This window comes from Rhinopithecus roxellana, chromosome 19 (genome assembly GCF_007565055.1).
Source record: "Rhinopithecus roxellana isolate Shanxi Qingling chromosome 19, ASM756505v1, whole genome shotgun sequence".
Taxonomy (NCBI): Eukaryota; Metazoa; Chordata; class Mammalia; order Primates; family Cercopithecidae; genus Rhinopithecus; species Rhinopithecus roxellana.
The window spans coordinates 24,469,986-24,484,042 of NC_044567.1; the positions used below are offsets into that span (position 1 = coordinate 24,469,986).

Genomic DNA, 14,057 nt, shown 5'->3' on the forward strand with positions numbered 1-14,057 from the left:
AAGAAAGGGTAGAACTTTGCCTAAACTCTTGGGTTATTTAAAAAATAGTTGCTGTGGCCAGGCACGGTGGCTCACACCTACAATCCCAGCACTTTGGGAGGCCGAGGTGGGTGTATCACCTGAGGCCAGGAGTTCGAGACCAGCCTGGCCAACATGGTGAAACCCCGTCTCTACCAAAAAAATACAAAAAATTAGCTGGGTGTCATGGCGGGCACCTGTAATCCCAGCTACTTGGGAGGCTGAGGCAGGAGAATAGCTTGAATCTGGGAAGTGGAGGCTGCAGTGAGCCGAGATTGCGCCATTGCACTCCAGCCTGGGCGAATAGAACAAGAAGACTCCGTCTCAAAAAAAAAAAAAAAAGAGAGAGAATAAACCCACTCTGGAAATTCTATCAGTTCAACTAATGAAGATATAAAGCACCTTCCTATCCAGTTTTTTCCCGTGCCCTGCTCCAAAGCCACTGTCATAGAGAACCAACATAACTGATAAGAGTATGGTATATGGTATACATAATGAAAGTAATCTCATATTTGATTACTTCAAATATGAGATTATTTCAAATTCTGAATTAGAGTACAAAGTGAGAATTTTTAAAATTGCATTACAGTTTTCTACTACTCTTAATGCTATAGAGAGCAGAGAAGATTCCAATATTTTTGCAATCTAATTAAATTCTCTGAAGGAAAACTTCTCCTTAGTTTCAATTCACTGCCCCAAATGATATCATCAACAGTGAAACAAAAAAACAAACAAAAAAGACACCTTCCCCCCAAAACTCCCCTTTTACCAATAGGCTTTGATTATATTCCTCTGAGATATTTAAACAGAATCTTTTTTTTTGTTTTTCTGAGATGGAGTCTCACTCTGTCGCCCAGGCTGGAGTGCAGTGATGTGATCTCGGCTCACTGCAACCTCCACCTCCCGGGTTCAAGAGATTCTCCTGTCTCAGCCTCCTGAGTAGCTGGGACTAGAGGTGTACACCACCATGACCGGCTAATTTTTGTATTTTTAGTAGAGACTGGGTTTCACCATATTGGCGAGGCTGGTCTCCAGCCCCTGACCTTGTAATCCACCTGCCTCGGCCTCCCAAAGTGCTGGGATTACAGGCGTGAGCCACAGAGCCCAGCCTTAAACAGGATCTTTTTTAAGTTAGATAGCAGATATTCAACTTTGTCCATAAATGTATCAGTTTAGTCTCCTCATCTTTTAATCTCTGACAAATTAAACTATGTAAATACCTATATTTACTAATGCATAGTCACTCTGTAATGTACCTTGAAAGGCACATCTCTCTAAATGGGATCAATCATTTAAAAAAAAAATACACACTATGATACTACAGTTGTAAAACTACAGCACCTCTAGTTTAACTGCAATTATTAAGTCTCTAGGCATATGAGGGTAAATCTGAATGATTGGTTCCTTAGCAATGACAAGACAAGCTGTATTTCTGTGAACTAGCTAATTGCTTAATACACCAGGATATTTTGAGAGTACTGTACTTTATGTACTTATTTCATGTAACCCTCATGTTTTCTAGAAAACGTCTGAGATTAAGGAATTTACTCCAGATCACAGAGTGAGTATGGCCAAAGGAATATGAATTCACTTTTGACATACCACAAAGAGGAACTTTATAAACATGACTAGTAAATGCAGTGAAGAACCCGTGCAATGAAGCTTGCTGAATTGAGTCAGAAGACACTACCACTATGCGATCTTTGGCTATCATCTGGCCCATGCCTCAGCTTCCTTACTATAAAATGAGGAAGACTACTCTGATATGCACCAATGGTTAAAAACTTTGTGTAATAAATAAAGGCTATAAATTCACAAATAGAACTATTAGAAGATTTTCTAAGAATCTAAACTTCTCTCATTTTCCGGAATTCTTTTTATTTTTAATTTCAGGGTAATCTGGATGTCACTGAATCTCCTTGGATTGCCAACCCAATTCTTTTTTTTTTTTTTTTTTTTTTTTTTTTGAGGCAGAGTCTCACTCTGTCGCCGGGGCTGGAGTGCAGTGGCCGGATCTCAGCTCACTGCAAGCTCCGCCTCCCGGGTTTACGCCATTCTCCTGCCTCAGCCTCCCGAGTAGCTGGGACTACAGGTGCCCGCCACTTCGCCCGGCTAGCTTTTTTTTGTATTTTTAGTAGAGACGGGGTTTCACCGTGTTAGCCAGGATGGTCTCGATCTCCCGACCTCGTGATCCGCCCGTCTCGGCCTCCCAAAGTGCTGGGATTACAGGCTTGAGCCACCGCGCCCGGCCTTGCCAACCCAATTCTACTCCAAATCTTCCATTATCCATCTTGAGGCACCTCTTAGAATAACACACTGAAAAGAAACATTTTCAACTCCAAAAAGTGTTGCTAAGATGTATTTTACAGAAGTCTCTTCCTCAAAATCCTCTTTAATTGCCTTTGCTCTTTCCCCAGACTTTCTCTCCCCAAGGTCGGGGCTATATTTCTTTCTCTTTCCTATTTCCACCAATTTTTCTGACCTCCTCCTCATACCCTCTCAAAATCCTACTTGCTTGTACCCAGCAGGACAAAAGCCCTGGAACACCTACTGCTCTTGAAACACAACAAGAAAGTGAAAAGAAAAAGTCCCAGTTCATACAGGAATTTTAATGCAGTACTGTATTTTCAAAAAAGAATAAACCTGGCCGGGCGCGGTGGCTCACACCTGTAATCCCAGCGTTTTTGGAGGCCGAGGCAGGCAGATCACCTGAGGTTGGAAGTTCTGGACCAGCCTGACCAACATGGAGAAACTCCGTCTCTACTAAAAATACAAAAATTAGACGGGCCTGGTGACAGGCACCTGTAATCCCAGCTACTCGGGAGGCTGAGGCAGGAGAATTGCTTGAATCTGGGAAGTGGAGGCTGCAGTGAGCCGAGATTGCACCATTGCACTCCAGCCTGGGCGAACAGAACAAGAAGACTCCGTCTCAAAAAAAAAAAAAAAAAAAAAAAAAAAAAAAAAAAAAAGAGAATAAACCCATTCTGGAAATTCTATCAGTTCAACTAATGAAGATATAAAGCACCTTCCTATCCAGTTTTCTCCCGTGCCCTGTCCTAAAGCCACTGTCATAGAGAACCAACGTAACTGATAAGAGTATGGTATATGGTATACATAATGAAAGTAATCTCATATTTGTTTCCAATTGTATTTAGTGTACCATTATGTTCGATTAAGAGGCTAACTGGAATTCCGTATGAAAACATCATTAAAAAAGCACACACCGGCCGGGCACAGTGGCTCACGCCTGTAATCTCAGCACTTTGGGAGTCCAAGACGGGTGGATCATTGGAGCTCAGGAGTTTGGGACCACCCTGGGCAACATGGTGAAACCCCATCTCCACTAAAATACAAACAGCCAGGCATGGTGGTGTGCGCCTGTAGTCCCAGCTACTCAGAAGGCTGAGGCATGAGAATCGCTTGAGGCCGGGAGGTTGAGGCTGCAGTGAGCGGAGATTGGGCCACTGCACTCCAGCTTGGGCTACACAGTGAGACTGTGTCTCAGAAAAAATTAAAATAAAATAAAATAAAATAAAAAGCCTGGTTGGGTGGCTCACACCTATAATCCCAGCACTTTGGGAGACCGAGGCAGGTGATCACCCGAGGTCAGAAGTTCAAGACCAGCCTGGGCCACATGGTGAAATCCTGTCTCTATTAAAATACCAAAAATTAGCCGGGTGATGTGGCGCGCCCCTGTAATCCCAGCTGCTCAGGAGGCTGAGACAGGAGAATCGCTTGAACCCGGGAGGCAGAGGCTGCAGTGAGCCAAGATTGCGGCACTGCACTCTAGCCTGGGAGACAGAGGGAGACCCTGTCTCAAAAAAAAGCCAGGCTCGGTGGCTCACGCCTATAATCCCAGGACTTTGGGAGGCCAAGGTGGGCGGATCACAAGGTCAAGAGATCGAGACCATCCTGGCTAACACAGTGAAACCCCATCTCTACTAAAAATACAAAAAATCAGCCAGGTGTGGTGGCATGCACCTGTAGTCCCAGCTACTCAGGAGGCTGAGGCAAGAGAATTGCTTGAACCCGGGAGGCAGAGGTTGCAGTGAGCCGAGATCACGCCACTGCACTCCAGCCTGGGTGACAGAGCAAGACTGTCTCAAAAAAAAAAGAAAGAAAGAAAAGAAAAAGCACACACCTCAATATCCACTTTCTAAACCATGTGATTTTGATTTAGTCTCATTTGATTATGAAAAGAACAGTATTGGCCAGGTACGGTGATTTACACCTATAATCCCAGCATTTTGGGAGGTCAAGGCTGGTGGATCATTTGAGGTCAGGAGTTCAAGACCAGCCTGACCAATACGGTGAAACCCCATCTCTACTAAAAATACAAAAATTAGCCAGGCGTGGTGGCGCATGCCTGTAATCCCAGCTACTCGGGAGGCTGAGGCATGACAATCGCTTGAACCCGGGAGGCTGGGATTGCAGTGAGCTGAGATCGCACCATTGCATTTCAGCCTGGGCAATAGAGTGAGACCCAGTCTCAAAACAAAACAAAACAAAATAAACAAACATAAAGAACAGTATTATTTTAGGCCACTTAGTTCCTTAAAGTGTTCAAAGTTCTTTATATATACCATCTCAATCTTTTGTCAACAGTAGGGCAGGTGTCAGAGGAAAAAACCGAGGGTGAGGTAAGGGAAAGGAAGCCCCTATGTAATTAGAGCAAACATCTGACAGCAGTCATTAATCCATGTATTCAACTAGACATTGGAATTTAGATGCTAAACTACCAAGAGGTTATCAACTGATGATCAGTTGGTCCAGGATCAGTGGTTTAGTATGACAACATTTTTGAACTTCAAGTGCAATTTGTCATTTTTTGATAAATGTATCTAGGGGAAAAAAAGATATTCCATAAAGATTAACAAACCACTAAGCCAGCCAAGGTAAAAGCAAGCTATGCATTAGGAAATACAATTCTAAATTTAGTACCCTAAATTACAGCAAGGAAAGCCCTCATACCACCATTCACAAGTCTCTGTTCAGGCAACTTATTTCTGGCAAGCTAAATCAAGGCTGTCAACACTGTTTTTTTTTTTCACCCCAAAATTACATTAATTATTCTGAAAAAAATACTCAACTTGGGGAAAGGTTTACAAGTGCCGTGTGTCCTCATAAATGCTTATTTTAAAAAGTCACACGGAAGGGGGTTTTAAAAAAAAAAGCAAACAAACAAACCCTGGAAGATTGGAAGATGCAGCAGAGCCCCCTTGCTCCCGAAATAAAACTCCTGGTGGCTGTAACAGCAGCGGCAGTGCTACTCCCGACAGAAGTTTTCAGCTGTCACTTCTAACAGCTGAGCGCTTCCTAGGAGAGAAGCGACAGGCCGAGAAGAGAGGTGGTTGTGGGAGGTCTGAAGATTTAATACTTGAAATTCTAGACTCGAAGGGAAACCCTCCACACTTCACCTGCACTTACGGGACACCCAGCAAGCGCAGCCCCCGTCTCCCCAACACACGCTCACGCCACGCGCGCCCCGCCACACTCAAGTCCAGCAGCTCGAGGAATCGACCACGCGTCCGTTCTTTCCCCCTTCAGACTGTTCGGGGCTGCGCTGACCTGGGGCTAAGGGTGCGACCTGCACCTGCGAGCCCCGCAGAGGCCTCACACCTAGGGCCATGTCCGCCCCGCCCGCTCCCCTGTCTCGGGCCGCGCGACCCTCAGCTCCTCAGGAGCCCCCGAGTCTCCACGCTCTAGGACACACCGCGCTTCCTGCGCCCGCGCCGCCACCCCGGCCCTGTCACCTCGGGCCCCCGGGGACCCGGGCCTCACCCCCTCCTCCAGCTCATCCTCTGAGCCCGCGTCCTCTGGCTGGTCCAGGTCTATGTCAAACACTCCTGCCATGTCCTCAGCTTCCCTGTCTCGGAAGTCCGGCGCTGGGTAAAAGCCGTCCCGCCTCCTTCGTCGCCTCATGGGCCCGGACCCGCCGCAGCCACCACCGCCGCTGCCGCCATCACCGGCTGCTTAGGCTCAGTGCGTCTGCGCCTAGGCCCTAGACTGGCTCCTAAAGTTCAGCGCAGGAGCATGCGTACAGGGTTCCGTGAAGCCAAACTGTGGGCAGTGGACATGCGCAGAAATATCGCCAGGGGTCCAGGTGCTGGCAGAAACATGCGCAAAACACCAGCCGAAGCCGCGCTTGGAGACTAGAGCACGCGCATTGTCAGCTAAAGCGTTCGTTGGACATTGAGCATGCGTACCATGTCTGAAGTTCGTAAATTGAAATTGAACATGCGTAATTAATCTTTCTGAATAGGAAAAAATATATACACAACAAAAACTCTCCGTTTATGGAACATGCGCATTCGTTCTCAGGTGTTTCGTGTTGAAAGTGAGCATGCGCATGGTGAGTAGGTTGGTCTGAAGTTTGAACGCGACAGAAGTGCTTGTCCGCGTCTGGCGGTGAGTCGTGTTACGTGTGGGGAACTCCTGGGGCCTGTGGGGAGCGGGAGACCTTTTGGCTTTGCTGTTTACTAGTTCTGTGGGGTGGCCTTGGAAAAGTCAGTAACCTTGCAGAGCCTCAGTTTCCTTATCTGTAAAATGAGGATAATAAAATACCTACTTTGCCGTTTGACATTTTAAGCACAGAGTCTGTCTCACAACCCACGGTTCATTTGCAGTGTTGCATAGACCTGATGTGAAGTCTTTATCAAAAATTATCTATTTTCCTAGGTAAAAATAATGAGGACCTGCTCTAATATTTCTTTTGCTTTCTTTCTTTTTTAAAAGGAGACAGGGTCTCGCTATGTTGCCCAGGCTGGTCTGGAATCCCTGGGCTCAAGTGATCCTCCCGCCTCGACCTCCCAAAGTACTGGGATTACGGGCATAAGCCATTGCGCCCGGTTAATATTTCATATGGTTTTCTTTCTCCAAGCTCCATCTTTCTTGCTGTCCTACCTGAGCTAAACACAAAATCTTTCTTACAGGTTTTACTAAAGTTACCAGGCTAGACTATTGGAGAAAGCGTAAGTCATATTTAGAAGAGAGAAAATTAATGTTAATTGAATGTGCAATGTTGAGCTCACTTCTGCATTCTACATGTTCTTGTGGTGTGAAGGGTGGTACTACTAATTTCTTCAATCGGCATTTGTTTTGTCTTGTTTTTATTTTTATTTTTTAATTTTAATTTTTTTTTTTTTTGAGACAGGAAGATGTCACTCTGTCACCCAGGCTGGAGTGCAGTGGCAACATCGTGGCTCACTGCAGCCTTGACCTCCCAGGCTCAGGTGATCCTCCCACCTCAGCCTCCTGAGTAGCTTGGACTGCAGCCGCACACCACCGCGCCCAGCTAATGTTTGTATTTTTTGTACAAACAGGGTTTTGCCATGTTGACCAGGTCTAGAACAGCCAGGCTAACGTGATCCTCCCAACTCAGCCTCCCAAAATGCTAGCATTACAGGTGTGAGCCACGGCACCCAGCCTCTTTTTTTCTTTTATCACACCTCAACTGAGGAGAATGTTTTGTTTTAAATGTATGTTTAGGAAAAAATTGAGTATAAATCAGATTTTGGAAACTATTGAGCTGTGTATGAATGGATTCATGTACAGTAAATCACAAATTCCAAAACCATATAGAGAGTAAGATAACTTCCTTGAATGACTGGCTCCTTAGACAATGCAGCTGTTCTATCTCCAACATTGTATATGTGTGTGGCATCTTAAAATGACTTTTTGGGCCGGGTGCGGTGGCTCACGCCTGTAATCCCAGCACTTTGGGAGGCCGAGGTGGGCAGATCACGAGGTCAAGAGTTCAAGACCAACCTGGCCAACATGGTGAAACCCCGTCTCTACTAAGAATACAAAAATTAGCCAGGCATGGGGGCATGTGCCTGTAATCCCAGCTACTCAGGAGGCTGAGGCAGGAGAATCGCTTGAACCTGGGAGGCGGAAGCTGCAGTGAACCGAGAGTGTGCCACTGCACTCTAGCCTGGGCGACAAAGCAAGACTCCATCTCACGGGAAAAAAAAAAAAAAAGACTTTTTATTGATATATAATTAACACATATGGCATTTTATTTGTTCTTATTAGTAATGTAGTAGTTCTCAAAGCCTATTTTTTTTCGGTTACAGGTTGTTTTTAGAGGTAATACACCTAGTTTGTGGCTCAGCATGTCAATTGTAACAGTGCAACTTGGTCAGTGTGGCAATCAGATTGGTTTTGAAGTTTTTGATGCTTTGCTTAGAGACTCACAGAGTTCTCATGGACTCTGCTGTAAGAGAGAGAATGAGGCATATCAAGCATCTTGCAAAGAGAGATTCTTCAGTGAGGAGGAGAATGGAGGTAAGTGTGGCCCACAGTCCTCTCCTTTACTCTGATAGAACCAACCCCTTCAAAGCCAGGCCTTCCACATGGTTTTCAAACCCCATTCCTTCCCATCTCACTAGGGAATGACTTTGTTTTTGTTTTTCATTTCTATGTTAATAATCTTTGCTTTTCCAGTGGCATTTTCCCTTCCACATGCTCAGATCTCACCAATTTAAAACCAATGAAACAAAACTCATCTCTTGACTATAACTTTCGTCTCCCTTGTTATCTCTTTGCCTTTCATCTAAGATTCTCAAAAGAGGACCCTGCTTAATCACCTATGATCCTGCTTCTGCCTCATAGCACCATTGAAGCTGCTCTAAAAAAGGTTTCCAGTGACCTCCGAATCACCAGATTCAACTACTGTTTTTCTTTTCTTTTTTTCTTTTTCTTGTAGAGACAGGTTCTTGCTACACTATGTTACCCAGGTTGGAGTACAGGTGCATGCTACCATGCCTGGCTCTTTCTTTTCTCTCTCTTTTTTTTTTTTTTTTTTTTTTGAGAGAGTCTCGCTCTGTCACCCAGGCTGGAGTGCAGTGGCGTGATCTTGGTTCACTGTAACCTCCGTCTCCTGTGTTCAAGCAATTCTCCTGCCACAGCCTCCCAAGTAGCTGGAATTACAGGTGCCTACGACCATGTCTGGCTAATTTTTGTATTTTTAGTAGAGACAGGGTTTTGCCACGTTGGCCAGGCTGGTCTCGAACGCCTGATATCAAGTGATCCGCCTGCCTTGGCCTCCCAAAGTGCTCGGATTACAGGCTCTCTTTCTTTTTTCTTTCTTTCTTTCTTTTTCTTTTTTTTTTTTTTTTAAGACAGAGTCTAGCTCTGTCACCCAGACTGGAGTGCAGTGGTATGATCTCGACTCACTGCAACCTCTGACTACCAGGTTGAAGCAATTCTCCTGCCTCAGCCTCCTGAGTAGCTGGGACTACAGGCATGCGCCACCACACCCAACTAATTTTTTTGTATTTTTAGTAGAGACAGTGTTTTATCGTGTTGGTCAGACTGGTCTCAAACTCCTGACCTCAAATGATCTGCCCACCTTGGCCTCCCAAAGTGCTGGGATTACAGGCATGAGCCACCACGCCCAGCCTCTTTTTGTTTTCTTAATTCACTTTACTTCTCTACTGCGTTTGATAAAAGTAACATATAAAAACTCTTTCCAACCGGGCACAGTGGCTCACACCTATAATCCCAGCACTTTGGGAGGTCGAGGCAGGCAGATCACTTGAGGTCAGGAGTTAGAGACCAGCCTGGCCAACAGGGTAAAATCCTATTTCAACGAAAAATACAAAAATTAGCCAGGTGTGGTGGCGCATGGCTGTAATCCCAGCTATTCGGAGGCTGAGGCAGGAGAATCACTTGAACCCGGGAGGGGGGTTGCATTGAGCCGAGATCTCACCACTGTACTCCAGCCTGGGAAATAGAGTGAGACACCGTCTCAAAAAAAAAAAAAAAAAAAGACCAGGTGCAGTGGCTCACCCCTGTAATCCCAGCCCTTTGGGAGGCCGAGGCAGGTGAATCACCTGAGGTCAGGAGTTCGAGACCAGCTTGGCCAATATGGTGAAACCCCATCTCTACTAAAAATACAAAAAGTAGCCTAGCATAGTGGTGCGTGCCTGTAATCCCAGCTACTTGGGAGGCTGAAGCAGGAGAATCGCTTGAACCCGGGAGGTGGAGATTGCGCCATTGCACTCCAGCTTAGGCGACGAGTGAAACTCTGTCTCAAAAAAAAAAAAAACCTCTCTCCTTGAACCTCCTTCTCCTAGTCACCCCACTTTTCTTCTCCAGTTGTTGTATCTCCCCTGTCCTCACTTGCATAGTTCTCTCTGGGCAATTTCAGTCCCTCTCATAGTTTGCTACATTTATTACACCTGTGACTTTCAGCCCTCTAGCCCAGCCTCTCTTACAAGCTCTAGACAGATTAGTGAATATCTCCACCCACATCTCTTGTATGAACCTCAAACTCAACATTTCTATACCCAAGGCATTCATTATCGTTCCTTATGCTCTTGCTGCATACATACCATCAAACAATATCTACTTATTTGACCTCCTATATACTCCTTGACTGTTCTTCCCTTGCCACCTTCATTGACATTGCTTTAGTCTGGCTTTTGTTCTTTCTTACCTGGACTGTCTCAAGACACTCCTTTTAGGATTCCTTGCCTGGAGTCTACTGTCTATCACATCCATCCTCTATATTGCTGTGTTTAAAAAGACATGTAACAGCTGGGCACAGTGGCTCACTGTAATTCCAGTGTTTTGGGAGGCCAAGGTAGGAGGATCGCTTGAGGCCAGGAATTCAAGACCAGCCTGGGCAATAGAGCAAGATTCTGTCTCTACAAAACAAAATATGAAAATTAGTTAGGTGTAATGACACACACCTGAAGTCCCAGCTACTTGGAAGGCCAAAGTGGGAGAAGTGCTTGAGCTCAAGAGTTTGAGGCTGCAGTGAATTATGATCAACAGACATCTAACTATTCCTCGCCTGCTTGAAAAATTTTGGTGGTTGGCCGGGTGCAGTGGCTCACGCCTGTAATCCCAGCACTTTGGGAGGCCGAGGCGGGTGGATCACAAGGTCAGGAGATCGAGACCATCCTGGCTAACATGGTGAAACCCCGTCTCTACTAAAAAAGACAAAAAAATTAGCTGGGTGTGGTGGTGGGTGCCTGTAGTCCCAGCTACTCAGGAGGCTGGGGCAGGAGAATGGCGTGAACCCAGGAGGCGGAGCTTGCAGTGAGCCGAGTTCACGCCACTGCACTCCAGCCTGGGCAACAGAGCAAGACTCTGTCTCAAAAAAAAAAAAAAAAAAAAAAGTTGCGGTGGTTTATCGTGGCCTAAAAGATAAAGTTCAAGCTTTTCTAGCATTGCCTATAAAGATTTCCAAGATTGAGCCCTACCTGCTTTTCATCCGCATCTATCACTTCTACCCTATCCTTCTCCATCCTCTGCTCCAACAGTTCTGAGCTGGATGTTGTACCCATGGAATTTTGTACCTCCAAATATGATGCTCCTTTGGTGTGGATTTGTTTGGTCATATCATGTTGCAGTGTGATTAAGTGTTGATGTATTTATCTTTCCCACAAGTCTTTTTTTTTTTTTTTTGAGACGGAGTCTCACTCTTACCCAAGCTCGAGTACAGAGGCATGATCTCAGCTCACTACAACCTCTGTCTCCTAGATTCAAGCAATTCTCATGCCTCAGCCTCCTGAGTAGCTGGGATTAGAGGCACATGCCACCAAGTCTGGCTAATTTTGTTTTTTGTTTGTTTGTTTGTTTTGAGATGGTGTTTTGCTTTTATTGCTCAGGCTGGAGTGCAGTGGCACAATCTTGGCTCACTGCAACCTCCGCCTCCCAGGATCAAGCAATTCTCCTGCCTCAGCCTCCCAAGTAGCTGGGATTACAGGAGCCTGCCACCACGTCCAGCTAATTTTTTGTATTTTTAGTAGAGACAGGGTTTCACCATGTTGGCCAATCTGGTCTTGAACTCCTGACCTCAGGTGATCCACCCGCCTCAGCCTCCCAAAGTGCTGGGATTACAGGCGTGTGCCACCGCACCCGGCCAATTTTGTATTTTTAGTAGAGTCAGGGTTTCACTGTGATGGCCAGACTGGTCTCTAATTCCTGGCCTCAAATGATCCACCTGCCTCAGCCTCCCAAAGTGCTGGGATTACAGGCATGAGGCACCACGCCCAGCCTCCCACCTGCCCTTTCTAAGGCTAGTTTGATGTCTTCATCTCCGTATTCCCAGCACAGCCCGTGGCACATCATAAGCATTCAGCGTATGTTTGTAGTCTTGACCCAGGTACTCTTATTTTTTTCTTTTTTTTTTTTTTTTTTGAGACAGAGTCTCACTCTTTTGCCCATGCTGGAGTTCAGTGGTGCAACCTTGGCTCAGTGCAACCTCCACCTCCCAGTTTCAAGCTATTCTCCTGCCTCAGCCTTCCAAGTAGCTGGGATTTACAGTTACGTGCCGCCACGTCCGGCTAATCTGATCCAGGTATTCTTTTAGGCCCGCACTGATTCAGCCTGCTTAGCAAATGCTGGGCTTGGTGAACATCTACATATGCCTGCTGCTGCCCACTGGGATTTCTAAGCAGTATGGCAGATCTTTCTATCTCCAACCCCTGGAATTTTTTTTTTTTTTTTTTTTTTTTTGTATTTGGACACTTATGCTCTGAATTACCTAAATAAGATGTAAGAAATATTTTTTCTTTTGATGTTTTTGTTTTTGTTTTTGTTTTCCCCCTCTAGTTCCAGTTGCCCGGGCTGTTCTTGTTGATATGGAACCCAAAGTTATCAATCAAACACTGTCAAAGGCTGCCCAGTCTGGCCGATGGAAATATGGTCAACATGCATGCTTCTGTCAAAAACAAGGTTCTGGAAACAACTGGGCATATGGGTAAGAATAATTCCTTGTGATTTTCAATTTAGTGACAGCTACACAGTCGGTTAATAGATAGCGAAGTTAGAACTGTACAGTTGATATACCAAGCACATAATCTTGAAATTGCTGTTTTAGATTTAGAATTTGATTTTACAGGCCGGGCGCGGTGGCTCAAGCCTGTAATCCCAGCACTTTGTGAGGCCGAGACGGGCGGATCACGAGGTCAGGAGATCGAGACCATCCTGGCTAACATGGTGAAACCCCGTCTCTACTAAAAAATACAAAAAAAAAACTAGCCGGGCGAGGTGTCGGGCGCCTGTAGTCCCAGCTACTCCGGAGGCTGAGGCAGGAGAATGGTGTAAAACGTGGGAGGCTTGGCCGGGCGCGGTGGCTCAAGCCTGTAATCCCAGCACTTTGGGAGGCCGAGACGGGTGGATCATGAGGTCAGGAGATCGAGACCATCCTGGCTAATACGGTGAAACCCCGTCTCTACTAAAAAAAATACAAAAAAAAACTAGCCGGGCGATGAGGCGGGCGCCTGTAGTCCCAGCTACTCGGGAGGCTGAGACAGGAGAATGGCGTGAACCCGGGAGGCGGAGCTTGCAGTGAGCTGAGATCCGGCCACTGCACTCCAGCCTGGGTGGCAGAGCAAGACTCCGTCTCAAAAAAAAAAAAAAAAAAAAAAAAAAAAAAAAAAAAAAAAACGTGGGAGGCGGAGCTTGCAGTGTGCTGAGATCCGGCCACTGCACTCCAGCCCGGGCGACAGAGCAAGACTCCATCTCAAAAAAAAAAAAAAAAAAAAGAATTAGCTGGGCGTGGTGGCGGACACCATCCCATCTACTCAGGAGGCTGAGGCAGGAGAATCGCTTGAACCCAGGAGGCGGAGGTTGTGGTGAGCCCAGGTCATGCCATTGTACTCCAGCCTGGGCAACAAGAACAAAACTCCATCTCAAAAAATAAAAAATAATGTTTTAAATTAAAAAATTAGATGGGTGTGGTGGCCTGCGCCTATGGTCTTAGCTTCTTGGGAGGCTAAGGCAGAAGAATCACTTGAACCCGGGAGGCAGAGGTTGCAGTGAGCCGAGATCACGCCACGGCACTCCAGCTTGGGCAACAGAGTGAGAATCTGCCTCAAAAAAAAAAAGAAATTAGCCGGGCGGCTGGGTATGGTGGCTCTTGCCTGTGATCCCAGTAGTTTGGGAGGCCGAGGCGGGTGGATCACTTGAGGTCAGAAGTTTGAGACCAGCCTGGCCAACATGGTGAAACCGTCTCTACTAAAAATACAAAAATTAGCTGGGCGTGCTGGACTGCGTCTGTGGTCCCAGCTAATTGGGAAGCT

General features: G+C 46.0%; 2 protein-coding genes across 14 annotated transcripts in view; one reads left to right on the forward strand and one right to left on the reverse strand.

Annotated features, from left to right (window-relative positions):
• The window catches only part of RPS6KB1 (ribosomal protein S6 kinase B1), a 62,201-nt gene extending 56,122 nt beyond the window's left edge, over nucleotides 1-6,079 (reverse strand). For 5 of the 7 annotated variants that reach the window (XR_004054945.1, XM_010364066.2, XM_030922940.1 and 2 more), the window contains exon 1: nucleotides 5,800-6,079. Coding sequence is in view for 4 of the 7 variants with exons in the window: in XM_010364066.2 (XP_010362368.1) it covers nucleotides 5,800-5,940 (141 nt within the window). In the remaining 3 variants the exon portion in view is untranslated. Of the gene's footprint in view, nucleotides 1-5,205; nucleotides 5,335-5,799 lie in introns of all 7 variants that reach the window. The other 2 variants (XM_030922939.1, XM_030922943.1) reach the window with 2 other exon arrangements.
• Nucleotides 6,080-6,184: 105 nt separating this feature from the next.
• Nucleotides 6,185-14,057, forward strand: part of TUBD1 (tubulin delta 1) — a 33,673-nt gene continuing 25,800 nt past the window's right edge. For 2 of the 7 annotated variants that reach the window (XM_030923378.1, XM_030923380.1), the window contains exons 1-2: nucleotides 8,099-8,304; nucleotides 12,586-12,733. In XM_030923378.1, the coding sequence (XP_030779238.1) occupies nucleotides 8,133-8,304; nucleotides 12,586-12,733 (320 nt within the window). In that variant the 5' untranslated portion in view covers nucleotides 8,099-8,132. Of the gene's footprint in view, nucleotides 6,427-8,093; nucleotides 8,305-12,585; nucleotides 12,734-14,057 lie in introns of those variants that run through there. The other 5 variants (XM_010364060.2, XM_010364064.2, XM_010364063.2 and 2 more) reach the window with 5 other exon arrangements.